Below are 24,962 nucleotides of genomic sequence, written 5' to 3'. Positions count from 1 at the left end.
AAGTTCTAGTCCCAGGCTCTGCTTTTTGAAGAATCCAGACTGGGACACTAGCATTGACATTTAGATTGAAAGACGCAGAACTGACAACATGAGCAGGTGTTCAGGTTTACTGTTGTTCAGTTGCTCAGTCATGTCCTACTCTTGGCAACCCCATGGACTGCAGTACATCAGGCTTCCCTGTCCTTCACCATCTCCCAGAGTTTGCTCAAAGGTGTTAGGGTTAAGCAACATAACATACATACCTAAATCTTTCTCCTTCTCCAGAACACCAATGGAAAGAGCTGGATGTCGCAGGATGAGTGCTCTGGCAGAGGCAAGCCCCACAATTCCGCCACCAATAATGACTATATCAAATGAGCTTTAAAAGAAAGCCATCTTTAAAGTAACACATGTTTACAATAGATTTTATCAAACTTCGCATTTTCATCACCAATAAACAATTAAACTATTCATTGTAATCATTAAAATCAAATGTTTACTGGGCTTTGTGATATTTGGCTTTAAAAGTTAATCAGCTATAGCCAGCAGGCAGAATGGCTAGTTGCCCAAGCTGCTCTAAGTCTCCATTACACTCTGCATAAGCTGGCTCCATCAGTGGTTACTCAGTTAAGTATCACACTCTCCCTTACTAACTGTCAAAAATTCAAGTGCAGTATTCTTTTGTGCTTTTTTGTTTGTTTCTGGGTTTTTGCAGGTGGGGGGGCTGGCCACATTGCACAGCATGTGGGATCTTAGTTCCCCAACTAGGGACCTAACCCACATACCCTGCATTGGAAGCATGGAGTCTTAACCACTGCACCACCAGGAAGTCCCTCAAGGGCAGTATTTTTGAGGACAAGTTAACATTAAGTCTTTAACACCTTAGTATGCAAAAAGTCATAATTATTTTATTCTGCTTAGAAGTAAACAGTGAGAAAATAAAACCTTAAGGAAATAAGTCATCCAGAAATGGGCTCAGAACCAATTTTAGTCACAATAACTCTGATTACACAACCATTTAAAAAATTAGAAAGGGTATGTATAGTCTAACTCCACAGTGCGAAGCTTAAAAAATTACCATTAGCATTGATCTCATGGTCAACAAATCTAGGTTTTATAGGAACATGGCCAGTTTCACTTTTTCACCCCACTTTTTTTTTTCACTCCCTCTTGCATTATATTATTTCAATCTAAATTCTAAACATCATCTGTAAATATCCAATACGTTATTTATAAAAGAGCTCTTTAAAACACACACACACAAAAAAAAAAAAAAACACACACAATGCTATTATTCTAACCAAAAAATTCAGTTTTTAAATATCTGCAAATATCCACAATTAAACTTTAAGAAGAAAACACAGGAGAAAATCTTTGGTATCTAGGGCTACTTGAAGAGTTCACATCAAAAGCATGACCCATAAAAGAAAAAACTGATAAACTGGACTTCATCAAAATTAAAAGTTTTTGCTCTGCAAAAGACTCTGTTAAGGGGATAAGAAGATGAACAAATTGGGAGAAAACACTTGCAAACCATATATATGACAAAGGACTCAATTCTTGAAATAAACAAGTAATTTAGAGAATGGGCAAATGATATGAACAAACATTTCATTGAAGAAGATAGATATAAACATGGCAAATAAGTACATGAAAATATACCTTTAGTCATTAAGGAAATGCAAACTAAAACTACAATGAGATATCACTACACCCCTATCAGAATGACTTTTTTTAAAAAAAAGTGATAACACCAAATGCTGATGAAGATGAGAAGAACTGGATCAACTCACACATTACTGGTAGGAATGTAAAATAGTACAGCCACTCTGGAAATAGTATGGCCTTTTCTTAAAAAACTAAACATGTGCTTACTACATGTCTTAGCAACTGCACTCTTTGGCATATATCTGGGGAAAAACATTGTTCAAAAGAATACATGCACCCCCGTGTTCACTGCAGAGCTGTTTACAATAGCAAGTCATGAAGCAACGGAAATGCCCATCAACAAATGAATGGACAAAGATGCAGTGCATATATACAATGGAATATTACTCAGTTATTAAAAAGAAGAAATAATGCCATTTGCAGCAACATGGATGAACCTCAAGATTATCATACTAAGAGAAATAAGTCAGATAAAGACAAATATCATACATTGCTTAATTGGGCAATCTAAAAAAATGGTACAAATGAACTTATTACAAAACAGAAAGACAGAGAATGAACTAATGGTACCAAGGGGGTAAGATGGGTGGGGGGAAGGATAGATTGGGAGTTTGGGATTGGCAGGTACACACTGCAATATTTAAAATAGATAACCAGCAAGGACCTACAGGAAACTCTGCTCAATATTCTGTAATAAGATAATGGAAAAAGAATTAGAAAAAGAATAGATACATGTATGTATATAACTGCATCACTTTGCTGTATACCTGAAACTAACACAACATTGTTAATCAACTATGCTCCAATATAAGAAAAAAAATTTTTTTTAATATGAATTCACTTGACATCAGATTTCTAAATTGTAACAATGAAATCCATAAGTCACTAGAGCTACTTCCTTGGTGGTCCAGTAGTTAAGACTGCACTGCCAATACAGAAGGTGAGGCTTCCACCCCAGGTCCGGGAAATAAAGTCCCGCATGCTGCTTCTTGTAGGCAAAAGACAAAAAGCAAGCAAACAAACAAAAGAAGCCAAAAAAAAACAGTAAACAAAATAAAAACAACAACAACAACAACAAAACAAGAAGTCAATGAAGTAGTAGTTTCAAGAAGAAAAAAAGGATTTCTAACCTAGAGTTAAACTGTATCATTTAAATATGAGGATTCAATAAAGATAATCTTAGATAAAAAAGGCTACAGGAACTTTAACATGCAAGAGACACTCCTAAAAATACTACTGTACCAAAATTTAATGAGTTATCAACTCAAGAAGTTAAATACAATAAGGAAAACAAATATATAAAGACACATAATATATAAAACAAACATATATATAACAAAATATAACAAAGAAGAAAAATCCTTTATTTGAAAAGATTTATAAAGTAGACAAATCTCTGGCAATAGTAATGAGGAGAAAAGTGAGATGACTCAAATAAATAAAACGGAATAAGGAAAAACATGTAAAGACATGACAATGATCTTAAACATAATCAAAGAACATCATGAAGATCTATGTGCTAATAAATTTGATAACATAGATGAAATGGGGTGAGGGACTCAAGTGAAATTACTGAGACAAGAAGAAATAGAAGTTTTGAATCAATTGCTATAAATTAGTCATCAAAAGCTTTCCACCTAAACACACATACACACACGTGTGTAAATTTTACCAAAATTTCAAGGAATGGATAATCTCTATCATCGAAGATGTTCCAGAAAAATTTAAAAAGCTGACGCCTCCCTAACTCATTTTATGAAGTACCGATGACTCAGGTTCCAAAACTGGATGTTGGTGTTGTTTAGTCGCTAAGTCATGTCTGTCTCTTTTGTGACCCCATGGACTGGATCCTCTGTCCATGGGATTTCCCAGGCAAGGATGCTGGAGTGGGTTGCCATTTCCTTCTCCAAGGGATCTTTCCTAGTCAGGGATTGAACTCGTGTCTCTTACTTGGCAGGCAGATTCTTTACCACTGAGCCACCTGGGAAGGCCCTAAAGTGATAAAGTGTTAGTTTCCAAATCATGTCTGACTCAGTGACACCATGGACTGTAGCCTGCCAGGCTCCTCTGTCCATGGAATTTCCCAGGCAAGAATATTGGAGAGGCTTGCCATTTCCTTCTCCACGGGATCTTCCCAACCCAGGGACGGAACCCAGGTCTCCTGCATTGCAGGCAGAGGCTTTACCATCTGAGCCACCAGGGAAATCCCCAAAACTGGATAAGAAATACAAAAAAAGCATTAAAAAAAAAAAAAGCATATTCTATACAAGTAAAATCTAGCTGAAAGAATATAAAATACTATTTATCATAGCAACAAAGCAATAAGGAAATCTAAGAATTAACCTAAAGAGAAAAAGAACTTCACAGAGAAAAATTTAAACTCTATTAAATAACAAAGGCATGCGTGTGTGCATGCTCAGTCATGTCCAACTCTTTGCAACCCCACGGAGTATACTCCTCTGTCCATGGGATTATCCTGGCAAGAATACTGGAGTGGGTTGCCATTTCCTCCTCCAGGGGATATTCTGGACCCAGGGATCAAACCTGTGTCTCCTCCTACTCCTGCACTGACAAGTAGATTCTTTTACTGAACCACCTGGGAAGCCCCTAAATAACAAATGAGTATGCATAAATGAAAAGATATGCCAAGTTCATGGATGGGAAAACTCAAAATTATAAAGAAGCAATTCTCCCCCAAATCTACCTAATGTAATTTCAATTTTCAAAATAATCTTTTAAGATACTGTTATATAGAATAAAGTCTGTAAGTAGTGAAGCAATTTTAAAAAACGAGTGCATGTAAAACTGATGAAAATCTGAACAAGGTCTATGGATTGTGCTAATATCATTTTCCTGGTTTTGACACCGTTATTACAGTTAGGTAAGATGTTGGAGCAAACTGGTGAAGAAGGGTACATGAGAGCTCTCTGGTCTGGGTTTTTGTGGGGGTTTTTTTGGGAGGGGGACTTCCTATGGATCTTTAATCATTTCAAAATAAAAAAGTATAAACAAAACCTTCACTAACCTTACTTTTCTTCCCTTAAGAAAAGGTTCCCAAAAGAAGTCTACATACCCCACGATGAATCACAAATCCTATTCCACACTAATTCCCCTCCAATCCACTAATACACAGCAGCCAGAATCAACTTTTGAAACATCAACATTTAATCACGTCTTTAAAAGTCTCCCAGCGCCCTTAGAATAAAATTCCACGTGCAGTTAAAGCAAAACCTCTGCTGTGATGTAACCCTTCTCCGGTGTCTTTCCACACCATCCTCTGTTCCGCCAAGCTCCTCACACTCATGTTGCCCACATGCTAGTTCCCGAAAAAGAGCCAAGAGCTTTTCAGCTTTGAAACCTTCGCATAAACCGCTCCCCATACAGAGAGCAGGTAAAAAACAGTAATTTCATACGTGATCTCCACATTTCAAATCACAGGACGCTGAATTCTGCAGGGTTTGATTAGCAGCTGAGCTGCTTCTCATACTGCAACTCTATGCAGCCGTGTGTGTGCCAGGAACTGACTGATTTAAGACCGGTTTCAGATGTTCCAAGTAACATCAGGAAGGCCAGCGAACAAACAGCATATTTGATTGCTTACAGTGTGTGAGGTCCTTTTAATCCTCAAAACGACCACTGCGCGAGAGACTAGGTTCCAATTCACAACTGAGCCTTAAAGGAGCTTAAGTAACCCGCCCAGGGTTGAATGGGAAGCGGTGGAGTTGTATTCAAAGCCAGGACTGTTCTTGACCTCTACTCGACACTGCCTTTCTTATTCTTCTCTCGCCCACAAGCCTACGAGGGATCCAGGCAGGTAGCTCCTGGGATCTGAGGCTGGAGCCCGGGCTTCACAGGATCCCGATCTTCTCTTTCGCCGAGGACAGCGAAGAAGAGCAGAGGCAGAGGTCCAGCACTAGGCACCTCCAAGAGAGGCAGCGCAGACCGCGGGGGGCGGGCCAGCGGGTACTCACCTGGTGCTGGCTCTGCGGCCACCCTGGCACAACAGCCGGGATTTCCCCGACGCGGGTGTGCGCGCCGCGGAGAAGCCCCCGGGGAAAATCCCGCGGGCCCGTCCGCAGACACTGCCCAGGTAACGCAGCGCTGGTACCATCGCCTGCGCCCCTTTCCCTGCCTCAAGCTCTAGAAGCCAGCCCTTGAGACCTGCAATGCCCGGGTCCCAGCGCCCTCTAGACCCGCCCCCCAAGCAGAGCCCAATGAAGGGAGCGCCTTCGCCCCACGTGGGCGCAGCCGCCAGTGGCCAATGGACGCGCGCGGCGGAGGGCGAAGGGCAGGCCTGCGCCGCCGTAGACGCTGGGGACGCCAGCTTGCTCCTTCCTTTTGACGCTGTGAGTAGAGGAGCTAGGCCCCGAGAGGGGCGGGACTAGTGGTGGTCACCCTCTCCCCTTTCCCTTCTCCCATCGCTTGGCTAACTGAAAATCTGGCCCGCCGAGTCACGCGTCCTCGACCTGCACAGCCCAGCGGACTTGGCGCCGCAGGAGAAAGTCTGGGGATGACGATGGTGAAAATTCTCGTTTGGGCAGGCCCAGAGGCCCTCCTTTCCTCCAGCTAGGCCCCGCCCCCTCGACCCCTCCCCGCGTCTCTCGTGGCTCCGCCCTCTCAGCCTCGCCTTTTCCTAGCCCCTCCCCACGTCCCTAGCGGCTCCTTGCGGAGAACCTCTGTCTCCAACGAGTCTCCTACAGAGCGAAGTGCTGACTGAAGGGCACTGTCCAGCCCTACCCTTCTCCAGACGGAGGCTCTGTCATGGCGACGCCTGATAGTCCGCTGTTTTCTGGCCATCCATATATGTGGCTCCTGACATGTCATTCGTTATTGGTCTTGTAAATATTGAGCGCATAAATGAAACAGACGGCTCGGTCTCTGCCATCATTTAGCGATGTTTCCTTATTTATTTATTTTTTTTAATACTGGACTGACATGTAGTTTTAAATATGCTTTGCGGGCCTAGAAACAGTGATTCACCTGTGCATGTCACTTCACCCCTGTTTAGCTGTAAAATGAGGGAAGCGGGCTGTGTAATCTCTGAAAGACCTGTGTTAGATTAGTTCTGTGCCTAACACCTGTTGTCAGTGTTTGATGGAAGTTTTTTTGTTTTTGTTTTTGTTTTAATTTTTAGGGTCAGGACAGCTGAGCAAAACAAAAATAGAACGATGTAACTGTATTACTTTATTTGGATTTAGCAGATGGAGCAGTGGTAAAGAATATGCCTCCAGTGCCAATGCAGAAGGCACAGTTTCAGTCCCTGGGTCCGGAAGATCCCCTGGAGTAGGAAATGGCAACCCACTCCAGTACTTTTGCCTGGAAGAGTCTGTGGAGAGGAGCCTGGCGGCCTGCAGTCCATGGGGTGGGAAAGAGTCGGACACCATTGATCATCCCATGGGCACTAACTTTCTTGCTGGAAGGACTTACACTTGCCTGTCTGAATTTGGCTCCAGTTATTAGTCGCATAGCTTGGGAAAGTGGAGTCACCCCTTTCCCTCAGCCCCTCCTCTGTGAACTATGAGTGATGTAGGGTCCCTCTCATAGGACTTTTGCCCTATGAGCAAGATAAGGCTCATCAGATTAAGCACAGTAAAGTGAAGTCGCTCAGTCGTGTCCGACTCCTTGCGACCCCATGGACTGTAGCCTACCAGGCTCCATCCATGAGATTTTCCAGGCAAGAATACTGGAGTGGGTTGCCATTTCCTTCTCCAGAGGATCTTCCTGATCCAGGCATCGAACCCAGGTCTCCCATGTTGCAGGCAGACGCTTTACCGTCTGAACCACCAGGGAAGCCCTTTAAGTGCTCAATAAAATGATGGTTTTTATTATGTTTATATGGTTTTTATCACCTGGATAGTTATGCATATTTTCTTTATTTGTGAAAATAATGTGGAATGTTGCCTGCTTGTTCATCACAAATGAAAAATAAGATATTCATTTTTTAGTTTTTAATTAGAAAATTTTTTAATATTTTGAATTTTGAGTTAATTGTAGATTTCCATGCAGTTGTAAGAAACAGTAGAGATCCTGTGTACCCTTTACCCAGTCTTCTCAAATAATAACATCTTGTAAAAGTTTGATACAACAGCATAACCAGGAACAGCCCATGGATCTTATTCAGATAGCTGTTTTGAATTTGTGTGTGTGTTTAGTCCTATACATATTTTATCACACCTGTATAGATTCTTCTTCTTATTATTTTTGCATGCAGTGGGGCTTGTGGAATCTTAGTTCTCTGACTATGGATAGAACCCTGACCCCTGGCAGTGAGAGTGTCCCAACCACTGGACCGCCAGGGACCTCCCCATGTGTAGAATGTTGTATCCATCACAGGCAAGCTACAGCACAGATCCATCACCACCAAGATCCCTCCAGCAAGGCACCGTCTTCCCCATTCTGTTCTCACTTTCTAAAATTTTGACATGTCAAGAATGTTACATAAACAAAATTATGTAGTATGCAACTTTTTGGAATTGACTTTTTCACTTAGCATCATCCCATGAGATCCATCCAAATTGTTGCCTGTATTGATATTTCATTCTGTCTTATTGCCGAGAAGTATTTCATGGTATGAATGTACCACAACATGCTTAAACCATTCACCCTTTGGAGGATATCTGAGTTACTTCTAGTTTTTTTCACTATTCGAATAAAGCTGCTATAAAACTTAGTGTACAGCTTTTTGTGTGAGCCTGTTTTTATTTCTCTGGGATAAATGCCCAAGAGTCCAATTGCTGGGTCATCTGATAAGCACATGTTTAGCTTTGTAAGAAAGCGCCAAACTCCTTTCCAGAGTGGCTGTACCATTTTACATTCCCACCAGCAATGTTGAGTGATCGAGTTCCTCTTCAGTGTCGCCAGCTTTTGGTACTATCACTATTTTTTATTTTAACCATTGCACAGGATTGTAGTTGATTTGTTACTAGGTTGAGTATGCTGCTGCTAAGTCACTTCAGTCGTGTCCGACTCTGTGTGACCCTACAGACGGCAGCCCACCAGGCTCCCCCGACCCTGGGATTCTCCAGGCAAGAACACTGGAGTGGGTTGCCATTTCCTTCTCCAATGCATGAAAGTGAAAAGTGAAAGTGAAGTCGCTCAGTCGTGTCCGACCCTCAGTGACCCCATGGACTGCAGCCTTCCAGGCTCCTTAAGTTGAGTATAGAATTATACAATCTAGGGTCTGTGGTCAGGCTTTCATGAGTCAGTCCGTAGTAGTGACTGTTTTACTCTTCTGTGATTTTGAGCTTTGAGCTTGTACTTCCTAGTTTAGCAAAGTGAAAGAACTCAAAATACACATGTACTTTTTATAAAATTTTCTCTGCCTAGCTTCTCGCCTCATCTTGACTGTATATTAATTTGTTTCATCTCGATTATCTCAAATCAAGAGCTCACCTTGCATTCATTGGCCCTGTAATGTCTTTGGCTAGAGACATTTGTTTTCCGGCCACCACATCCTCCTGAAACTAAGAATTCATGTTCACCTTCCATCTAGGTCAGAACCCATAAGAAGTTAGTTCAGTGAGTGTCAAGTGATACTGGCCTAGGGTGACTTTGGCTTCTAATTCCTAAGGAAGTGCTCTGTCACTATTTCACTAGACTCTAGATACATCAGGAATAAGAACTGGCATCAGTAATGGATAATTTCCAGTGAAGTGGGGTTATAATCTGGGGGGAAAACTCCCCAATTCTGATACCACCTCACCCTTCTCTCCACACTTTCACTGCCCTCAAGAACAGGTTGGCTAGTTTAGTCTTTTTGACCCTTAAGTTAGCCATCATTTTGAATAGCCCACCTAAGTAATTTTGTTTAATATATAAAAAGAGAACTTGCACTTTTTAAAAGAAACTTGTTTTTATGCAACTTGGAGAACTCTCCATCTCCTATTTTGAGGCACACATTAGAGGTCTGGCTTTCTCTAAGTCACAAACTTACTATCAACTTTTGGAAACATCTTTTAAAAAAAAACTTACGGCTCCAAGCCATGTTATGATAGTAAGAAGAATTTTTAAAATAATTTGAATTCCTGAGTTATCACAGCAGTAGCTTAGTAATGTTTATTTTTTAACTTGTATTTGAGTGGTTTCTTTTAATTTGTGTTCCTGGTCACTCAGTTGTGTCTGACTGCGACCCCATGGACTGTGGCCTGCCAGATTCTTCTGTCCATGGAATTTTCCAGGCAAGAATGCTAAAGTGGGTTGCCATTTCCTTCTCCAGGGGATTTTCCCAATCTAGGAATCAAACCTGAGTCTCCTGTGTCTCCTGCATTGCAGTTAGATTCCTTATCTGCTGAGCCTTCCCGGAAGCCCTTCTTTTAATTTATTAAAGTTAAATTCACCAACTCACCACCAGAGGTCTCCTCTTTCCCTCTAGAAAGCATTCTTAGAGATAGCTGCTTGAATTCGTTTGAAATTCCCAGTATCAATTTTAACAAAATTACAGTTGAGAATGCAAAAACCTACCAGTTATTTTTTTTAGGTTTACTGAAAAATAAAAATTTTCATGTTTAAATTATTTTGGATATCCAGTATTTCTAGAGATCATAAGCTGAAGTAAATTTGGTCTTTCTCTTAAGCTGAAATATAAGGTTGACCAAAATGAATCAAGTGACTTCAGTTTTCATACTTCTCTAATTTTTCTGCTTAATGACAGTTTCTTTGTTTCTGCATGAAAATTCATCAGCCAAAAAAAAAAAAAAGAAAATTCATCAGCCATTGAAGATTGTTAATTCCAAATATTTATTTAACTTGCATTAGGGGATGGTGCTGTGCCTGGTGTTAGGAATAATTGAAATGAATGTGTGATTTTTGCTCTTCCTTTTGCTCTGCATACTTTAAATCTTTATTGCATGAATGAATAGATGGATGGAGGTGGTATTTGAATAAAGTCTTGAGGTTGGGAAAGATTTTCATAGGATTCTAGGGGCGGCAAGGAGGACTCTAGGAGGGAACTAGGGGGGAACAGCCTGAGATGAATCCGGAAAGACCCAATTTGTAAATATGGTTGGCAGCCAAAGGAGTTACTGAAGTGGGCACGGGTAGTGAGAGATTTAATCAAAAGCAGGGAAGATCTGAGAATGTGGGAGGAAGTATTTATAGCGTGGGGACACGTTTGTAGTAATGAAGGCGGAGTAATGGCGGAAAAGCAGGGAAGAAGGTAGTAGATGACCCCAGGGTCCTGTCCTCAGCCCTCAGCTCTCATTGTTCACAGCCTCAACATCCTCAGGCATTTCCTCAGCTCTAAGGTGGTTCCCTCTCAGGACCCTCTAGTTCTCTTCTTTTTCTTGAGTTCTAGAACCGTTCAAGGACTGAAGAAAGAGCCATTGACTAATAAGAGCAAAAGCTAGGTTCAGGTTTCAGCACTGCACTGCTAACAATTAGCCCTGAAACACTGGGCAAGTCCCTTTAAACACAGCATTTATTAATACCCCACCTTCTTCCAGGATTTTAGGGTGTCAGTGAGTTGCTTAATATCGGGGCTTCAGTTTCCTCATCTCTAAATGGCCCTCATTCTTGCTGCTGCTGTCTGAGTAATCTTCCTGAAGCATAGTTCTGACCATGCCAGTGCTCTGTGCTGAAAGCTCAGTGACTGCTAGCTACCTGCAAAAGCCAAATTCTCTGGCTGATCACAGGAGACCCTTCCTGTTGGGACTGTGTACATTGTCTGTCTCCTCATGACCCCCATGTTCTAAGTCAACTGAACGACAATAAGTCTTAAACGTTCCCACCACAGCTAGTCACCTGACCTACCTTTTCTTGGCATCTTTGTCTGTTGAAATCCTTGTTTGTCTTTAACTCTTTTGAGGTATTTTTCAGGCTCCATCATTTATTTTAACTACCTGGTGACTTGTTTTAGCTCACTCTACCCTGCATTAAGTTGTCAGCTCTTCAAAGACAATGTGTCATTTGTCTGTGTCCCCCCCCTCCACCTGGCACTTTAAGTCAGGTTGAGACCCAGTTCCGAAATCACTTTCTCAACTCATGGTTATGGATTTTTACAGCTGGAAATCATCTGTGCCAATCATCTCATTTTATAAATGAGAAAACCAAGGGTCAGAGAGGTTAAGTTGCTTGTCTAGTCTTTCCCAGCTGCCCTGGCATAGTTCTTGGTTTGCACTGTTCTGGGGACTACTTACAATCTTGTCATTAGTTCAGTTCAGTTCAGTCGCTCAGTCATGTCTGACTCTTTGTGACCCCCATGAATTGCAGCACACTAGGCCTCCCTGTCCATCACCATCTCCCGAGTTCACTCAAACTCACGTCCATCGAGTCGGTGATGCCATCCAGCCATCTCATCCTCTGTTATCCCCTTTGCTCCTGCCCCCAATCCCTCCCAGCATCAGGGTCTTTTTCAGTGAGTCAACTCTTCGCATGAGGTGGCCTAAGTACTGGAGTTTCAGCTTTAGCATCATTCCTTCCAAAGAACACCCAGGGCTGATCTCCTTTAGAATGGACTGGTTGGATCTCCTTGCAGTCCAAGGGACTCTCAAGAGTCTTCTCCAACACCACAGTTCAAAAGCATCGATAATTGTCATAGGAAGATCTATTTCCATGATTCCACTCCTTTTCTGGATCTAAGTGTCTTAACCTTGATACATTGACTCTTAGATGATTTTAGTTTGTCATTTTGATACTGGAAATGTGGATTGGGACTGGAACTGCTGCTGCTGCTAAGTCACTTCAGTCGTGTCCGACTCTATGCGACCCCATAGACGGCAGCCCACCAGGCTCCCCCGTCCCTGGGATTCTCCAGGCAAGAACACTGGAGTGGGTTGCCATTTCCTTCTCCAATGCATGAAAGTGAAAAGTGAAAGGCAAGTCGCTTAGTCGTGTCCGACTCTTGGCGACTCCATGGACTGCAGTCTACCAGGCTCCTCCATCCATGGGATTTTCCAGGCAAGAGTACTGGAGTGGGGTGCCATTGCCTTCTCCGTGGGACTGGAACTGGTTTCGGTAAATCTGTAACTGCACTACCTGAATGGACACCAGGTGGCGCCACTGTAGGCGGACTCCAATTGAAGCTCGAACAAGTATAACTTAATGTCAAGGCTGGGAGGAACCATAGAGACCATCCAATTTGGCCTCTCCTTTGCGGCAAAAGAAACCAGAAAAACAAACAGTAGTAACTTGCTCAATAACTATTGAGGGGTAAATGAGTCAGCTTTATCATCACAAGAACATTGAGTCTGAAGTTGTGAAGTAAGTTACTGTATGTATGGATTCTGATTGCCAACTGTTGATCTAATATGAATACTATTTTATGTGTCTAGAGCAAATGATGCTGTTTGGAAAAATTTCCCAGCAGCTCTGTGGCTTAAAGAAACTCCCATGGTCATGTGACTCCCGAAACTTCTGGGGCTGGTTGAATGCAGTGTTTAACAAGTAAGTTACCTCTCCTAAAGTGAAGAAACATGGGGATTGTTTCAGTTCGATGAGTTCCCAGTGGCTAACTTGGTTTTCTTATATTTCAGATGTTATTTGTGTTGTGTATGCAGTATGATCCTAATTTTCTTAAAAAAAAAAAAAAATTGAATAAAGACCAAAAAAAGATAAGTTATAAAATATTAACTGTGACTGACTGGGTTACAGGACTTCAGTGATTCTTTTTATTCATTCTTTCAGTGCCTTTCAAGCTTTTAAAAATGATCTTTTATTATTTTTATAATCAGAAAAGCTCAATAATGTTAGAATATTTTATTCTGTGACTTAAGCAATGTAGTTAACCTTTTGAATACTATCAAGTGAATTCAAGTTTTAAAAATGTTATTTGGTGGCATGCTTATTTTGAAACTGGCAAAACTAACCTCCTCATTGCTTAATACAGCATTAATACCACTAACTAGAGAAAAAGGCATGTGTAAAAATTAATAAAGATCACTTAAGCACATTAATTTGAACAAATGTTCAAAATTATTCTTTTCAAATCTTTTATCATTAATAAAAATTATAACCAAGTGTTGTCATTCGTTCAATACGTAGTTACTGAGTATCTCCTGGAGTCAAGCTACTATGCTGCATACGAGTCAATGAAGACCCATGTCTGCCTGATAAACTCAGATTTAAAAAAAAAAAATGCTTTGACAGTGTTCACTGGAAAACAAAAGCAAAAATGGTAGCAAGTAGAGCTACCATTGAATGTTTTCTTTTCATGGATTTATCTCCCTCCTCATCACGTGAAGTGAGAAGTAGTTGCTATTCTGTATTTACGTTGGTGAACATAGCTTAGAAGCTAGTGACTATAGTAACTTTTGTCCTCGTCCCCACAGAGTGGATCATGACCGCATCAGGGACGTGGGTCCTGACAGGGCAGCATCAGAGTGGCTGCTGCGCTGCGGGGCCATGGTGCGCTACCACGGCCAGCAGAGGTGGCAGAAGGACTACAACCATCTCCCGACAGGCCCTCTGGACAAGTACAAGATTCAGGCGATTGACGCCACCGACTCCTGTATCATGAGCATCGGATTTGATCACATGGGTAAGTCCTCCACCATTTGTTATGGGAAATGCAGGTGGTTTGCAATGACCTTTGGTTGCACTTGACTCACTCTTATAGTCATATGGGTGTCCTTCTCGCCCTTTTCAGTCCAATCCAGCTTGTATCTTCTTGTGTATGATATTTATTTTTAAGTTAAATAGAGGTTACAAGTACCCTCCTTTCCTTTCTCTCCAAACCAAGCTGTGGTTTATCAACTTAATATTTAAGGTCTTGTTTGTCAAACTGTCTTTGTCAAACTTCTGTCATTGAGTAACCCTGACTAATATAGAAATAATTATATCCACACAGCCTCTGCTTGTGTGGGCATTTCATTCCTCAGTGTATGGGCATCTGACTGTAGAATAGCTCTGTCTGTCAGCACAATCCATGTAGTGAATACTTTGTGTGGTTAATAGGGTGACTAATTGTTGCAGTTTTCCTGGGATTAAGAGGTTTCCTAGGACTTAGGACTTTCAGTCCTGACACCAGAACAGTCCTGGGCAAACTAGGACAGTTGATCATCTTAATGGTAAAGCAGGTTCTTAAACTGAGCTTTTTTCCCCTCCAGAAGGCCTACAGTATGTTGAAAAAATAAGACTATGCCAGTGTCACTATATTGAGGATGGCTGTTTGGAGAGACTTAGCCAACTTGAAAATTTACAAAAAAGCATGTTGGAAATGGAAATAATTTCATGTGGGAATGTCACAGACAAAGGTATCATTGCTTTGCATCATTTCAGGTAGGTGGTCAGTGTCAGAATGGAAACTTGATAATCATGTTAAGGTGAATAATCAGAATTTAAAACAGTTGATAAATGGTATCTTTTCTTAATTCTGAAAAACAGAATTTAAAAAAATGATTTAACCTTCAGCCACAATAAAACAGTTGAAGTTATCAACTTTAATATCTTATAGTTGTATTGCATTTTTTAGGAAGCATCTTTTTTTAAAAAATCAGTTACATAAAGCACCTAGCATGATGCGTATTACAGTTGTTGGTGCTGTCAGTAAACATCAGCTATTATACTTCCTCCTCATCTTTTAAAGTATTTTTCCCCCATGTTCTGCCAATAACCTGAGCATCACAGGAAGTTTAAGAAATCTTAAACATTAGAACCAAAAGTACAAGATTGTTTGTCTCTTACATTAGTTCAGGCTTTGTGGCTTCATCTCCTAACAGAAACTTGAGTTGTTTTAAGAACTTCCCCAGTTTCTTTTCCTTTCTAGGTTAAGATTCATATTTTTAAAATTCAATTTCATTTAAAATAAAAGCAGCAACATAACACAGTTCACCCATTTTCCTGCTTCTCACCCCAGCTTGGCAATAACCACCAATCTGTTTTGTGTATCTGTGAGCTTGCTTCTTTATTTTTAGCTTCCACATATAGGAGATCATACAGTATTTGTCTCTCTCTCTCTGACTTATTTCACTTAGCATAATACCCTCGAGGTCTATCCGGTTTGTTGCTAATGCAGAATTTTATTATTTTTTATGGCTCAGTACTACATATATGCATATACCGTATTTTCTTTATCCACTGATCCATCAGTGGACTTTTAGGTTGTTTCTGTATATTGACTATTGTAAATAATGCTGCCCTGAACACGGGTGTGCAGATGTCTTGTTGAGCTAGTGTGTTTGTTTTCTTCAGATAAATACTGAAACATAGAATTGTTGAATCATACGGAGAAGGCAATGGCACCCCACTCCAGTACTCTTGCCTGGAAAATCCCATGGATGGAGGAGCCTGGTGGGCCGCAGTCCATGGGGTCGCTAAGAGTTGGACAAGACTCTGCGACTTCACTTTCACTTTTCCCTTTCCTGCATTGGAGAAGGCAATGGCAACCCACTCCAGTGTTCTTGCCTGGAGAATCCCAGGGACGGGGGAGCCTGGTGGCCTGCCGTGTATGGGGTCGCACAGAGTCTGACACGACTGAAGCGACTTAGCAGCAGCAGCAGCAGCATGGTAGTTCTTTTTTAATTTTTTGAGGAATCTTTATGCTGTTTTTCATATGACTGCCCCAATTTACACTCCCCTCAACCATGCACAAAGATTCTCTTCCCTCTACACCCTCACCAACGCTTATTTCTAGTCTTTTTGATAACAGCCATTCTAACAAGTGTAGGGTGCGGTCTCATTGTGGTTTGATTTGCATTTCCCTGATAATGATGTAGAGTATCTTTTCATGTACCTGTTCTCCATCTGTATGCCCTCTTTGGAAAAATGTCTATTCAGATACTTTGCCCATTTTAAAAATTGCATTGTTCAGGTTTTTTTGCTATTGAGTTGTATGAGCTTATATATTTTGGATATTAGCCCCTTATCAGATATATGACTTGCAGACATTTTCTCCTGTTCAGTAGGTTGCCTTTTCATTTTGTTAATGGTTTTCTTTGCTGTGCAGAAGCCTTTCAACTTGATGTATTTCCACTTGTTTATTTTTGCTTTGTTTTTACTTTTAGTGTCAGATTCAAAAAAATCATAACTACAACTGATGTCATATTTTATATTTAACATGCAAAGGAGTTCTATGCCATAATATACATATTTGGAAAAACTCAGTAGAATTATTGACATAACCAGAACAACTAAACTTTCCAAAGTCTAGATTAGTTCCTAGCATGAATTTCATTTAAAGTAGTACTCTAGGACTACTGTTCTAAAAGTCATTTTGAATGTGTAGGATGATATGAACACATACTGTGTGTAATTTCTTAAAAAGCCAATAAAACAAATTTATTTTTAATGCTATAAGAGTAAAGGTCAAATTACAGTAACTTTTAAAATTTTCTTCTTTTTACAGGAACCTGAAGTATTTGTTTCTAAGTGATCTTCCTGGAGTAAAAGAAAAAGAAAAAATTGTTCAAGCCTTTAAGACATCACTGCCTTCTCTGGAGCTAAAATTAGACTTGAAGTAAAATAATATTTCAATAAGTATCTTAATTCAGTGTAGAGTGTCATTTTAAATTGATCCTTAACAGCAACAAATATTATATGGTTATCAGCAGAACTATAAGGATGTTATATCATGACATTTTTAGCAGGGTCCATCATGTAGAAAATAAACATTCAGATGTGATTCACTAAAGTTACTAAGTTGGAATTAAGAATTTATGTACACTAAATCATATTAAGTGCAAATCAGATACCCTTTTAATTTTAATATATTTATTTTATAATGGTATCTATATAAATATCTCTTGATGTAGATACTTAAGTTCTTTAAAATGATTTAAATGTATAGTACATTTATTTTTAACAGTAATTTGTTTCATTTTAAAGTTATTGAAGCATGTTACTATAAATGTACAATTATGAAAAACTGAAAGCTAAATTTCAGATTCATTGAGATGGAGTCAATTATGCAAAGTAATCAGAGGTTGCTGGAGCATTCCCATTGCTTCCCAGGATTTGCATGCATTTCTCATGATCCTGCATATCTGTGCTCTTTGTAACATACATCCTTTCTCTGAATAAACAGTTTCTGGCTAATTTGTCTAGTCTGTAGGCTTAATCTGGTGTTTTATTAAAACTAGACCTAAATACTTGGCTGGATTTAAATAACTTGGCTTATTCCAATAAACGAGAGGAAACAATGATGAAGACCAGCACAGCTTTACCTATTTTTTGCTTAAATTTAAAAACTGCTTAAAGAGGAAAAATTTAACACGTCAATTAGAAACTAATTTGTATTCCCTCATATATGTTGGATAGTATTTCCCATGAGTATAAGCACAAAATTCACTTTATGTCTAGAACTCAGTGATAATGAATATCACAAATAGATAAAAATCAGATCTTTATTTTTACCTCTTTGAAATGGCCCTGATTCTATTATTGTTAGTTATATGCCAACTTGTTTGTGGATGTCTGTATGTTTGGTTTGAACATTATTCTGTTAGATATAACCTTGACTGGAGATAGTTTTAAAATAAACACTTTCTGTAATGCACTCTTATAGCAGAAAAATGAATTTTAGTTGTGTTTAGAAACTGGGTTATGTAAATAGCACATGCCATAAATGATATACTATTTACTAATATAATTGCCACTGTCATTTAAAAAATCAGAAAATGTTTGTCTCATGTGAAACAGTGGTGATTCCATGATGAAGAAAGAAAGGATCACGGATATGGTTAAGTATAAGCATACATTTTATAGAAGTCAGAAAAAAATGACCACTTCTATCTCAGGTTTGTTTGATTGCTATGTGATGAAGCACCTGATTGGCCACAAGTTAGTCTGGCAACACTTTTCTATTCTGAATGGGAGTCTTTAAAAATACTGGATAAATTAGGCAGTTGCAGTCATCTGCCTTGTCAGGTGCATTGTTAGGGGTAAGGAAAAAAGAAAATACAAAATTTACACTACTGCAGAAGTTGGATGTCCTTCTTTGTCATTTGAATCAAAGTCTATGTAACAAGAATTAGATTATATTGTGACTGGTTATTTAGCCCACTGTCAGCTTTATGCAAGAAGCTACATACATCAGGAAGCCTCAGGCTATCATTAAACTGGCTGGGATACTCAAAATTATTGAACAGATGCCAGAATTTGGTAGATCACTGTGCAGTAAGTAAAAACCATCAAATGCTGTCATGAAGAAAATTAATATGGCAGTAAATTAAAAGTGCAGAAGAAATGTTTTGAAGATACAGTAAACAGTAAAATACATCTTCAAAAACCATGGCTGAGAACTGCTAGGAAATAGCAGCACATCAATCAAGAATGGGGTTGAGCAATAAGAAACAGACATCAGCTTCATATTGCCCTTATGTCCAGGGGACAAAGATGAAAAAGCTTTTTGAATAGAAGCAATAGGCCAAATCAAAGCTAACTATATGTCATCATTTTAAGTACCACTGTACAAAGCTCGCAATTCTCAATAATATCACTTTGGCCTATTATTGTTAGTGTTTAGCTGTTAGGTTGGTATATATACACACATATATGCGTGTGCAGTATACATATATATACAACATATACATAGACTGTAAAAAGATATTTCAGGGACAACAAGTGAAAGTTTATAAGCAGTTTCTTCCAAAACCCAGATCACTGTATATAGTCCTGCCTGTTGCTCTGTCTCCAGGTCTGAGGTAGAACTGGAGAGAATGGAGTACTAATTACTTTCAGGCTGGCAGGCTTAGTTCCTGCAAAGCCTGTAGATCTTGTTCTACCCCTTGGTCAACTACCAAGCTTCATGCCATTGTTTGCGAGGGTAACTGGGTGAACAAATGTAGACAGATTATAGTCAACCCATCTTGCCTGCAAAAATGACTAAGATGCATCCTTTACTAAAGGTAAAGACCAAAGTATATGTAAGAAGTGTCTATAAACACATCATTAAATATATAAGCAGATAAATTACAGTCCCTTTATGATAATCCACATGATTTTAAATATTTTGAATGACTCAAATATTCAAGATATTTCCATATATAAAATCAAGAACTAGAACAAGCAGGAAATGGAATTTTAAATATTTTGCTTTTAAGAACTAAAACCCTCCTTAAATATGATGAGAAAATCTGAAGAAGCAGGAAACAGGTCTCAAAGCAACGGAGATCCAAAAAAAATATATGGGCATTCTGTAATCCATTTTCACCTGTTCTATCTGGTACGATTATAGCATAAATCTTTTTTCTTTTGCATCTCTATTTTGCCAGAGGTATGGGCGAGTACAGTAGATACAGTTTATATTCTGTCCATCAGCTCAGCCACTTAGATACAATAAAAATACAAATGAAAATCCAAAGAAGTTGTTCCCTTCTGTTCTGGACAGCATTGTCATGCATGGAAGACTGCCTCTGGAATTTTCCTTCACATCTTGCCATTTGGCCTCCCCCACTTAGTTACTTAATTTTCTCCTGAGGCTTCTTCCAACGTTGTGATTATTTTCAACCAAATGTGTGTTTTATTCAAATTGATGATCAACTCTTTTTTTATCATCAATCTCCAAGCTCTTTAAATGTTTGGAAAATGGTAGTTAAGTTTCTTGGTGTTATAGCAATATTTCTTGTTATCCAGAGCTGGAAGGATGCTGCTGCTGGTCAGCTGAGGTAGGCACTGCAACTGAAAATACAAAACAGAGTTACGTTCAATGTCACACAGTTTTTTCATTATCCATAACATGGTCAAAAAAGGTCAATTTTTTCAGCACAGAAATACTCTTTCTGCATAGAATCCAGGATCTGAGAGAAAAAGAATGTTTACATCTGGAGCTCAGGGGCTCCAATCAAGATGGAGGAATTGATGGACATGGAGCTCAGTGCCTCCTGTAAATCTGGTCTCTGCTTTTCAAGATTTATTGTTTATTATAAAGCAAAACATGTACTTTAAAGGAAATTGAGAGGATATGAAAAGGAAGGGGAAATCTACATATTAACAGTATTGGGAAAAAAAGCATAGATTCACAGGAGTTAAGAGCTTGCTGGGACCTTGAAGTGAAGTCGCTCAGTCATGTTCGACTCTTTGCAACCCGTAAACTGTAGCCTACCAGGCTCCTCTGTCCATGGGATTCTCCAGGCAAGAATACTGGAGTGGGTTGCCATTTCCTTCTCCAGGGGACCTTCCCGACCCAGGGATCAAACACAGGTCTTCTGCATTGCAGGCAGATGCTTTAGAGCTTGCTGGTACCTTAGGGATCATTTAAGCCAATACCTTGTCTTACAGCAAAGAAAACTGATGTCTGAAGCACTCAGATGATTTGGCCACCTACTACATTACTTAAAAAGGCAAAACTGCTCCTTTAATGCTGCCAGAAAATGTTTGAATTCATCCTCAATGTCAAATGAAAGCAAGGGAACACATATTTTTTATGGTACTATATGGACTTAGGTATCTGAAAAACAAATACTTTTCAGGACTTTTAAATCAAACCTACAAGCGATATACAAATTAGTGAGGTTCCCCTATTCTTTCAAGTAAAAATATTTCTATCAAGACGCTTTACTTCTGAACACAAAGAAACAGTAAGGTAAGGGGTAACTGAGGGGAAAGTCTATCTGCTTTGTATGAAAAGCATTCTTAACTTCCTAACTCTGGTCTATTTTAGGGCACTGGGTTTCATGTTGTACCTGTTCCTAATGGAGCATCCACCCTCTTCTCTCCTCCAAACCTCACAAACACCACCCAGATAGCACTCAGCAGTGGAAGCTGCAAAGGGAAAGACTAAGCAAGATAATTTAAAGCTTAAGGGGCACCTGAGCAGATGAAAGAAGCAATCAGGAGCAGCCAGCTCATCCTAACTGTGGCTCCAACTACAATCCATTCTAAATCTTTACAGCTCTTGGCTTATGACAAGACAATGCAAGGCCACTCTTCCCACTTTACAGCAATCACAAATCTTCACAGGCTCCCAGTGTGCAGCCTGGATGCTGTGCTCTGGTTAAAGGTACTGTTCTGCTGTTCTCGTTGAAAGCAATCATCACCACGTTTGCCATAGCCAACTCTGATGATTAACGGGTCAAGGAGGAAAACAGTTCCTTTTTCAGATAAAGCTGGAATGTCAATCAATACTGAAGGTAAACACGATGACAGAGAGCCGCCTGGGGTAAATTTCATTTCATTTTCCAAAGCACAAGAAGCATGCTCAGCGGGATTCACACCCTTGTCTCTGTCTGGGACCTGTGCTCCTGCACAGCAAAAGCCCTGGCCCCTGGGTGGCAGCAGGGAGCCACGAGGCAAGGTCATCTTCAGGATTCAGGAAGAAGGGCCCTTAGCAGGGTCTCTGGGACCCTCGCCGGTAGATCCTGTGACCTGTGTGTCCTCACGCAAAAATAACAGGATGCTGGAACTGCAAGCCTCAACCGACACCTCAAGTATAGATTCAGACTCTGTACCAGATGGCAGGTATGAACTCATCTGATATTGCAACCTCGCACGCTTCTGTAAAGCAGTGCCCCATTTTTACCCCCGGCAAGTGCTTTCGGCTCTGTCGTAGGGTCTTCCTTGTTGGTTTCTCATGCTGTTTTGCCGAATCCCCTATTTCTCTGATACTGTCAAAATACGAATGCTGCAACAGCTGCTCACACGTCAGTCTCTCGGCAGGATTCATGTGGAGACAGCCCTAAAAGGCAGAAAATCCCCTCTTCTTACTCTCTAAAACTGTATACACTTATTAATATCATTTTTTCTTCTTTGAAATATTAAACTCTTCAGTTGGGAACAAAAGGAGGAAAAAGTAAGAAAAACACACCAATCATGACTTTCATTCCTTCCACAATCATTCCTGAATGGGTAACCACATAATGAATTAATAAATAGTTTCTAGGAATAGAAACAAATCCTTTTCTTCACCTTGTTCTGTTCTTGAGGCATTCAGTGCTCTGCCCTGAGGGAGAAGGACATGATTTTTGAGTTCACCTCACTGTCTCACTAGAATAATCCTCCTAACCCATTTTGGGCACTTGACTATACTTTGTAAAACCTAGTTTTTTATTTAAAAAATAATATCTACATGTGATAAAAATAAACTTCATACAGTATGTAGCAAAGTCTCTTCATCACTCTAGTTCTCCCATTCTGTCTTCTAAAATCAGTCATTTTTTTGTTTATTCTTGCAGAAATAGCCTATGTGTTACATGTATGTAAGAAAGAAGAGACATACCTCTCTCTATGTTACATCATTCTTAACTACTTGCTCTGCCATAGGCTAGAGGGCTCATACTTAGATAGATTAAATCTCACAATTACATGCCTCAAGGAACTGTCTCATTTCTAAAATTATAAATGCATCAGTAAATGTACTAAATACTTTTTATCATGGGTGGGACATTGACCTTAACTTGCAAATATTTTTATTGGTACCTCATTTTACACAAGGGCTATATACTTTTGAAAATGTGTATGGAAATCAAGTTTTAAAGTTGAAACCTACTTTCAATATATTAAAGTGTTGGTTATTTAAAAGAATCCTATGGCTAAACAGTTTTTTTGTTGTTGTTGTTGTTTTTTAAAGAAAAGGATTCTTTTTGTAAAAAAAACATTCCTCCTCTTAAAAATTTACATTTCAAGTACAATATTAGGGTTATTTAAAGTGAAAAATACTTACAGTTGTTTTCACCGTTATGTGACTCATTTTAAAAATGAAAAGTACATATACTTTTCAAGTGAGAAGAATAATTCTAAAAGGAACTCTTTTTAATCCATGGATTGACATAAATCATTCAGATTCCCCAGTGATACAGCTGCCCTGTACTCCCAGGTCTGTTGGAAGCCATGATTTTACCTTTAAGAGGCCCAGGGCAGAATAAGAGATGTTTGGAAATTTTAATTCAAGTGGTTCCTGTTGAAAAAGAAAGAAAATAGGGATTTTATTTACAGCATATATTCAAATATAAAGTTACTTCAGATTGAATTTTTCAGTGCGAGAAACATTTTCCTGGAACCTTCTTTGCCTCCTCCACCCTCTGCCCACTCCACCTCCCACCTATGTCTGTTTCATAAGTTCCTTCTTTCCCCACTTCCAAAATGTTTTATAAGCTTATACTCTCCCCCGTCCTCTAAACCGCTTTTCCAAATTTTCTTCCTAACCATTTACCCCCTTTACTTCCTAAAGAACAGATTCAGGTAGCAAACTGTGAGGGAATACTAATGGAAAAAAAAAAACAAAAACACTTGTCAAGCAATTGTTATTTCCCTATTTTCTGCTCCAATTTATATAACTTGCCTTGTCTCAGAATAATGTTTGGCATTTCTAGAAAGGGGTCCTAATTATGGCGTTTACTGACATTTACCTAAAGGGAGCTATGTAACAAAGATTTTTTTTCCCTACCCAGGTGAACAGACGTTCTTGGTTTTCTGGAATAAACACTGTTCTCTCCTCCCACAGGAGCCTGCTGTCCCCCTGATTATCCTACTGTTTAAAGAGTCTCCTGAGCAGACATCCATCAATCTCCCTTTGGCCATTTAAGGCTATTTCGCTCTGGTCACAGGCAGGCGACAATCAGGAGTGATAAACACTATAAAATAGAAGGAATGCCGTATGTCAGGCAGACAGGCCAGTTCAAGTCTCCCACACTGCAGGCGGATTCTTGACCGTCTGAGCCACCAGGGAAGCCCGCACCACTGATAAAGAGGCTAAAAAGGAGGAAAACTGAGAAACTAAGAGCTAACCAGGCTGAGTAAAATAAATGACAAAGATGAATCATGTGTATAAAGACGGCGGTTCCCTGGTGCTGCCATCAAGCTTAAGGGCACAGGGTTACTTAGTTCAGGGAACCAGCCAATGGCAACCCATTCCCAAGTGTGCAGTTATTCATCACTGATAAGAGATAAGAGCCTCAGTTTTGGAGTTGCCTAAGATCAACAGGGAAAAATAAAATCCTAAAGCAGATCTTTATGAGCCTTTGAGAGCAGCCCACTCCACTCCCAAAGCTAAACTATTTCTCTTGCTATTTTTGTGTGTTGAATCTGAGCACCACTGGAGACTGCCTTGACATTGCTGACACTGAGGTCTGCTGTTTCAGCCAGGATGCCTGGGATGAGGCCGGATGGTTGGCTGTGATAGGCAGGGGCCCATCCTGCCTGCTTAGCCGGTTTCCCTGCCCCAGAAGCATGCAGGCCTCCTTCGGGCAGGGTTGGTGACGGGCAGAGGGACTCAGGCACAGATATTCAACCTGCGCAGCCCCCACGCTGCGTCTTCCTGTGTTTCTGTCAACAGGAAATCCCCTGCAGGACAACCTCTGGGAAACCATGGGAAGCCTTTTACACTGATGAAACCTGGGTTGTTTCTGAGGTTTCTCGGGTAGAAGAGCAAACAGGAAGTTCACTAAGGGATATTTAGTGTGACACTGGGCATGTCCAGGTCACAGGGGAGCACCTGGGTCGCCTGCCAT

At 40.0% G+C, this 24,962-nt stretch overlaps 3 protein-coding genes across 8 annotated transcripts in view; 1 reads left to right on the top strand and 2 right to left on the bottom strand.

Moving 5' to 3' along the window:
- L2HGDH (L-2-hydroxyglutarate dehydrogenase) overlaps positions 1 to 5,771 on the bottom strand; it is a 52,834-nt gene extending 47,063 nt beyond the window's left edge. For both annotated transcript variants that reach the window (XM_006063154.4, XM_025295805.3), the window contains exons 1-2: positions 5,619 to 5,771; positions 243 to 358 (exon numbers count right to left, since the gene is read on the bottom strand). In XM_006063154.4, coding sequence (XP_006063216.2) covers positions 243 to 358; positions 5,619 to 5,758 — 256 coding nt within the window. In that variant the 5' untranslated portion in view covers positions 5,759 to 5,771. The remainder of the gene's footprint in view (positions 1 to 242; positions 359 to 5,618) is intronic.
- A 110-nt stretch (positions 5,772 to 5,881) lies between these two features.
- Positions 5,882 to 17,613, top strand: DMAC2L (distal membrane arm assembly component 2 like). 2 transcript variants are annotated; one of them, XM_025277633.3, is made up of 5 exons: positions 5,886 to 5,993; positions 12,915 to 13,026; positions 13,911 to 14,119; positions 14,688 to 14,859; positions 16,925 to 17,613. In XM_025277633.3, the coding sequence occupies exons 2-5, from the start codon at positions 12,920 to 12,922 to the stop codon at positions 17,037 to 17,039; spliced, it is 603 nt and encodes a 200-aa protein (XP_025133418.1). In that variant the 5' UTR covers positions 5,886 to 5,993; positions 12,915 to 12,919; the 3' UTR covers positions 17,040 to 17,613. The 2 variants fall into 2 exon arrangements, with proteins under 2 accessions (XP_044781070.1, XP_025133418.1); XM_044925135.2 differs by lacking the exon at positions 14,688 to 14,859 and having other exon boundaries at positions 5,882 to 5,993.
- Positions 16,614 to 24,962, bottom strand: part of CDKL1 (cyclin dependent kinase like 1) — a 52,989-nt gene continuing 44,640 nt past the window's right edge. For 3 of the 4 annotated variants that reach the window (XM_025295806.3, XM_044925132.2, XM_044925133.2), the window contains exons 8-10: positions 23,354 to 23,410; positions 22,037 to 22,192; positions 16,614 to 20,196 (exon numbers count right to left, since the gene is read on the bottom strand). In XM_025295806.3, coding sequence (XP_025151591.2) covers positions 20,089 to 20,196; positions 22,037 to 22,192; positions 23,354 to 23,410 — 321 coding nt within the window. In that variant the 3' untranslated portion in view covers positions 16,614 to 20,088. The remainder of the gene's footprint in view (positions 20,197 to 22,036; positions 22,193 to 23,353; positions 23,411 to 24,962) is intronic. The other variant, XM_044925134.2, reaches the window with a different exon arrangement.

This window comes from Bubalus bubalis, chromosome 11, assembly GCF_019923935.1.
Source record: "Bubalus bubalis isolate 160015118507 breed Murrah chromosome 11, NDDB_SH_1, whole genome shotgun sequence".
In the NCBI taxonomy this organism is placed as follows: domain Eukaryota; kingdom Metazoa; phylum Chordata; class Mammalia; order Artiodactyla; family Bovidae; genus Bubalus; species Bubalus bubalis.
The sequence above is the reverse complement of the archived record's forward strand: the minus strand, read 5'-3'. Positions and strand labels throughout refer to the sequence as shown.